A 6,818-nucleotide genomic window follows, 5' to 3' on the forward strand; every position below is an offset into this window, starting at 1 on the left:
AGCCTGGCAGGCTACAATCCATAGGGTTGCAAAGAGTCAGACATGACTGAGTGACTTCACTTTACTTTCACACTTTATGCCAACAGTGGTTAAGAAAATCTGATACATAAAAATATATTTCTTTTTCTTTCTCTTTCACTCCTCTTCTTTCTTCTAAATTGTAACTCTTGAATAAGAAATGGAGCATATTTTATGACAAGCAACGTAGAAAATGCTACTGATTTCTTCTCACTGACTAGGTGTTTGGTCCATACTGCATCTGAATCAGCACTGTTTCAAACAAAGTGACAAGACACTTTTCATCAAATTTTTACTTGACCAATGGAATAATAGACTTTGTAAAGGATTGTATTGGTGAGCAATAATATGAAATGTAAGAAAAAAACAGACTCAAGAAAGAATCAGCAATTCATATACACTAACATGATACTGACTACCATTATCGGGCATTTGAAATGCTTTCTAGTATTCTTCACAAATGATTATTAATTTAAAAATTGTAAAGTGTCTTGTATTTGTGTTATGACATTTAAATTCAAAATTTATGTAGTGAGGAAAATATTCACCAATATAACAGCTAACCAAAATATTTAGAAGCCACATGTTTAAAATGACTCGAAGAATTATGAAAGTTCCAAAATTTAAATCATAATAGAGTACACAATATTTATTTTTTAACAAAATAGATAAACCAAATATTTACATTTTATGTATTTTGATTATGATGATAAAATTTGTTAATTTAATGTTCAGTTAAAATAAACTGTAAATTAGCTATTTAAAAAAAGTCAAGTCCATGATTAAGATAAACTTTCTGCTCATCAGAAAAAGAACTTCAGGAATCTGTCCAAAACACTAGGTCTTCATTTTTTGTATCTTAGACCACTCAGGTGCTTCTTTCTTGGTCTGTGAAAAAAAATAAAAGGATAAAATAAAATTAAGTAAAATGCTTATAAGAAGGACAAGAGTACAAGAGAAGCAATTCAAAGAACTAAGCAACTATATACACTGGGAATTTTTCTGTAAAATTATAGTAAATAATTGCTTTCTATAAATCAGAAGGATACTTAAGGGCAAAGATTTTGTCTTTTGTCAGAAATAATCTCCCACTGGAATGTCTATTAAAAAAATACACAGCTGTATTTTCTGGCTTAAAGTCTGCATTTAACATATTCTACAGAGGTGAGCCGGAGAAGGCAATGGCACCCCATTCCAGTACTCTTGCCTGGAGAATCCCAGGGACGGGGGAGCCTGGTTGGCTGCCGTCTCTGGGGTCGCACAGAGTCGGACACGACTGAAGCGACTTAGCAGCAGCAGCAGCACAGAGGTGAGCATTTTATGAATTGATTCTATTTTTCAAAGAAAATTATAAAAAAAAAAAACCCAAGGCCACAGTTTCTTTTTAGTTGTCTTAGCTATCTATATAGATACTCATTCACTCAGTAGTTAGTGAAGAATTTCTAGATCTAAATCATTGTGCTTTGGGTATTCTGAATTGTTAAGTATAGGCTTGGCCAAAAGGTTTGTTCGTTTTGACTGTATGATGTTATGTTGATCAACCAGAGTACTTCTTGGGTTTACTGCTCAATCATTTCAGTCTGAACGAGTGGTAGCAAAGGAGCAGGGAAGGTGGGCTGCGATAAAACTCAGAAATCTATATAAGGTACTGATTCCAATCAAAATATCTTATTTTATATAATAAATCACATATGCAGTTACTCCTTTCCCATTTATATCTCCTTAAAATTATGAAGAACCACATTCCTAAATACATAAAAATATATGTACACTGGCATATAGGTAGGTATGATAACTTGTAATTTTACCTTTCTCATATGCCATAGCTGAATGCACAAAATATTAGAAGTGACACCAATGGTCAGCTCCTCTTGACCTTAGCCATGCCCTTGGCCACCTTCGGTTACCACCATATACACCAGTAGTCCCTCCATCTCCTTCCTCAGACCCCATCTGTATTTCCATAGCCCTAACTTGAGCTACAGATACTTTTACATAACGCCTGCTGCTGCTGCTGCTAAGTCGCTTCGTTTGTGTCCGACTCTGTGCGACCCCATAAACGGCAGCCCACCAGGCTCCCCCATCCCTGGGATTCTCCAGGCAAGAATACTGGAGTGGGTTGCCATTTCCTACATAACACCTAAAGGCAACTAAAATTCAGTATGTCAAAAGGAACTCCCCCAATCCTCCATATTTTGTCTTGGTGAATGGTACCATATTTTGTTCAGTCATCTAAACCAAAAATGTTTGATTCCTCTTCATCTTAGCTTTCTTCTTTTTTTTTCTGCTTGCTGTCTTCACTCTAAACAGTCCTTAACATTTACAGAAATATCTTTTACATTCCTTATTCTCTATCTTGACTCTAAAAGGTTACCTTGGGCCTTTATTTCTGCTTCATTCCTGCAAGAATTTCCTAATTCTGATTTGACTATCTCTTCTGTTCATCACCCACAATCCTTCCAAGCTTATCTTTCTAAAACGCAAACCTGCATTAAAACACTTTAGTTGTTTTTCTTTAATAGAAAGTCCAAAGTCCTTAGTATTAAAGGTGAAAGAAGGCTTCAGGGTGAAACAGGGAAAAGCCAGGCTTTATCTTCCAAGAGAATTCAAAGGTGACAGGGGCTAACCAAATCTAAAAGAAACCAAAGTACAAACCAGAATGCTAGCTGATCTGCCAGAGGAGGAGTAGGTTCCATTCTGAGAAACTATGATCTTCAGTAAGTCATGACATAAACTGGTTTTAACTGTGGCTCGAGGATAAAAAAATGTGAAAGCAAATTGTATAGACCAAGAAAAAGGCATAGAATTTGTATATCTACATTTTCTAAATCAACTGATAGTATTATGTATGTGTGTGTGTATGTTTAGTCGCTGAGTTATGTCCGACCCTTTTGTGACCCCATGGACTATAAGCCTGCCAGGCTCCTCTGCTCATGGGATTTCCCATGCAAGAAAACTGGAGTGGGTTGCAATTTTCTTCTCCAGGGGATCTTATTGACAAGGAATCAAACCCACGTCTCCTGCATTTGCAGGTGGGCTCTTTACCCACCATCAAGGAAGCCCCTTATGCATGTATGGTTGTGGCTGTTCAGTCGTTAAGTCTTGTCTGACTCTTTGCAACCTTGTGGACTGTAGCATGCCATGCTCCTGTGTCTTCCACTGTCCTCAGATTCATGCCCACTGAGTAAGCAATACTAACTAATCATCTTATCCTCTGCTGCCCTTTTCTCCTTTTGCTTTCAATCTTTCCCAGCATCAGGGTCTTTTCCAGAGTCAGCTCTTCATATCAGGTGACCCAAGTACTGGAGTTTCAGCAACAGTCCTTCCAATATATATTCAGGGTTGATTTCCTTTAGGATTGACTGGTTTCATCTTCTTGCTGTCCAAGGGACTCTCAAGAATCTTCTCAAGCACCACAATTCGAAAGCATTAATTCTTTGGTGCCCAGCCTTCTTTATGGCTCACAGCTATACACAACTCCTGGTAGCTTTGACTATAAGGACATTTGTTGCAAAGTGATGTCTCTGCTTTTGAATATGCTGTCTAGGTTTGCCATAGCTTTCCTTCCAAGGAGCAAGTGTCTTTTATTTCATAGTGCCAGTCTACATCCACAGTGATTTTGGACCCCAAGAAAAGAATATCTGCCACTGCTTCCATTTTTTCCCCTTCTATTTGCCATGAAGTAATAGGACCTGATGGCATGATCTTGGTTTTGTGAATGCTGAGTTTCAAGCCAGGGTTTTTGTTTGTTTGTTTGTTTTTTAAATATAAATTTATTTATTTTAATTGGAGGCTAATTACTTTACAATATTGTATTGGTTTTGCCATACATCAACATGAATCTGCCACAGGTGTACACGTGCTCCCCATCCTGAACCCCCCTCCCTCCTCCCTCCCCGTACCATCCCTCTGGGTCATCCCAGTGCACCAGCCCCAAGCATCCAGTATCATGCATTGAACCTGGACTGGTGATTCGCTTCATATATGATATTATACAAGTTGCAGGGCCATTCTCCCAAATCATCCCACCCTCTCCCTCTCCACAGAGTCCAAAAGACTGTTCTATATATCTGTGTTATTGTGCTCTTTCACCCTTAAGAGGCTCTTTAATTCCTCTTCATTTCCTGCCATTGGTAAATAAAACTTTTGATAACAAAAAGGAATCTTAAGACTCATAAAGGACAGAACCAACATTTCAGTGGCAGACTGTCCTTCCTGATGGCTTCAATCTGTATCTGGTCCATTGCAGATCATTCTCTCTCCATCCCCGCCTCCCAATACCTTCTTTCTTCAGATGTGTTAATGAAGTAGCTTTGCCACAGTCAAGTGGGCCTCTGTCTTGGGGATTAACTGCTTTTCCACGTCATAAATGAACTTTTCAATTCTTTTGTCATAATCATTTAAAATTGGTTTCACAGCTTGCTCCCACGGGACTAACGTTTGTTCCTTATTCATACGTTTGTGGGGAGAACTTCACCACCACTGTCATGTTCAAACTACACTGACCTGGAAGCCAGAGCCCTTTAGGATCTTGCCCAGACTACTTCTCTAATCCTAACTCTTAACACTTCACTACATGAACTAAATTGTTTGTAGTTGACATTATTTTTTAAATAACTTATTGAACACCTATTTATATACCAGGTCCCTGTGTTAGGCTGCACAGATATAAAAATGAATAAAGGATTCCCTGGAAGTCCTGTGGTTAGGGCTCTGTGCTTTCATTGCAGAGGACCCCAGTTTGATCCTGGGTTGGGGAACTGAGATTCCACCAACTGCGCGGCCAAAATATTAAGAATACCCTACGACATGGCCTGCTGGTTGCCTGGGTTACATCTGTTTTCCTCTTCTGAAACACAGAACTCTGATTTTATTATGAGAGTAATGAAAAACTACATTTATCAGCCGCCCGGCTTCCCAGGCGGTGCAGATAAGAACCCACCAACGCAGGGGACACGTGTTCAGTCCCTGGTCTGGGACCATTCCACATGCCGAGGAGCAACTGAACCTGCGCACCACAACTACTGAAGCCCGCATGCCTAGAGCCCGAGCTCCAAAACAAGAGAAGCCGCCGCGAGGAGAAGCCCGTGCACGGCGACAAGAGAGCAGTCCCCGATCTCCGATCTCCGAAGCCAGAGAAAGCCTGCAGCGAAGAAGACCCAGCACAGAGAGAAACAAACAAGCAAGTAAAGCAGTGTGTACATGTCCAAAAAAGGAAATAAATGAAAATGTTTTGAAAAAAGCAGAAACACTGAAAAAGGGTACGATTTCCAGTGTGAGCTACCTGGATTTTGCTGTTACAGAAAGTCACATATTTTATTAGATACTTTGTATTCTAAAATATATTAAAAAAAAGTAATAGGAACTCATTTCCTACGTGTTTAATAGCAAAGCAAGTGTCCATCAGAATCTATTTTTACCTGGGTATACTGACTTAATATTAAGATAATGATGAGACTTAGCAAAACCCAGCTGCTCAAAACTCTTGAGCATTTGGTTTTATTTCTTTCAAGCATTAAGTGTCATCTTCTTGAGGAGGCCACCCCTCTCTATTCCTCACTCCCCATCTTGTTTTATCTTTCCCTATAGCATTTGTCAATTTTCCAATTTCTCTACAATTTGTTTTTTGGTTTGCTTGTCAATTTATAGTTTAATTTTCATAAAAGAATATAAGCTCATAGAAGGAGGAATTTTTATATCCTTATTACCTCTAACAGTGCTTGGCGTAAGGTAGGGGCTCAGAAACTTTTTTTTAAATGAATAAATGATGTTAGGGTTAGCTATGATATACAGTTCTCAGTTCTATTTAAGTCTGGCTATGAATTCTCATGAGAGTTTATATTCAAGACTTGCCCCTATGCAACGTGAAAGAAAATGCCACCACAGTAATGCCATAATATGGCTCCAACTAATCAGGTAACATCACCATTTACAAGCAAGGTGGGCACTATTAATGATTCTAAGTAACACTGCCATTATTGAATGGGAATGATCCCACATTGAAGGTCAGGAAGGGCCGCGGTGAGGAGATACCCTCGTCCAAGGTAAGGAGCAATGGCTGCGCTTTGCTGGAGCAGCCATGAAGAGATACCCCACGCCCAAGGGAAGAGAAACCCAAGACGGTAGGTGTTGCGAGAAGGCATCAGAGGGCAACACACTGAAACCATACTCACAGAAAACTAGTCAATCTAATCACACTAGGACCACAGCCTTGTCCAACTCAATGGAACTAAGCCATGCCTGTGGGGCAACCCAAGACGGGCGGGTCATGGTGGAGAGATTTGACAGAATGTGGTCCACTGGAGAAGGGAATGGCAAACCACTTCAGTATTCTTGCCTTGAAAACCCCATGAACAGTATGAAAAGGCAAAATGATAGGATACTGAAAGAGAAACTCCCCAGGTCAGTAGGTGCCCAATATGCTACTGGAGATCAGTGGAGAAATAACTCCAGAAAGAATGAAGGGATGGAGCCAAAGCAAAAACAATACCCAGCTGTGGATGTGACTGGTGGTAGAAGCAAGGTCCAATGCTGTAAAGAGCAATATTGCATAGGAACTTGGAATGTCAGGTCCATGAATCAAGGCAAATTGGAAGTGGTCAAACAAGAGATGGCAAGAGTGAATGTTGACATTCTAGGAATCAGCGAACTGAAATGGACTGGAATGGGTGAATTTAACTCAGATGACCATTATATCTACTACTGCGGGCAGGAATCCCTCAGGAGAAATGGAGTGGCCATCATGGTCAACAAGAGTCCGAAATGCAGTACTTGGATGCAATCTCAAAAATGACAGAATG

At 39.8% G+C, this 6,818-nt stretch overlaps 1 protein-coding gene across 2 annotated transcripts in view; it reads right to left on the reverse strand.

Annotated features, from left to right (window-relative positions):
- Positions 1–467: 467 nt before the first annotated feature.
- Positions 468–6,818, reverse strand: part of PIBF1 (progesterone immunomodulatory binding factor 1) — a 231,558-nt gene continuing 225,207 nt past the window's right edge. For both annotated transcript variants that reach the window (XM_010831994.1, XM_010831989.1), the window contains exon 18: positions 468–906. In XM_010831994.1, the coding sequence (XP_010830296.1) occupies positions 856–906 (51 nt within the window). In that variant the 3' untranslated portion in view covers positions 468–855. The remainder of the gene's footprint in view (positions 907–6,818) is intronic.

This window comes from Bison bison, unplaced genomic scaffold (assembly GCF_000754665.1).
Source record: "Bison bison bison isolate TAMUID 2011002044 unplaced genomic scaffold, Bison_UMD1.0 scf7180017860360, whole genome shotgun sequence".
Lineage (NCBI taxonomy): Eukaryota > Metazoa > Chordata > Mammalia > Artiodactyla > Bovidae > Bison > Bison bison.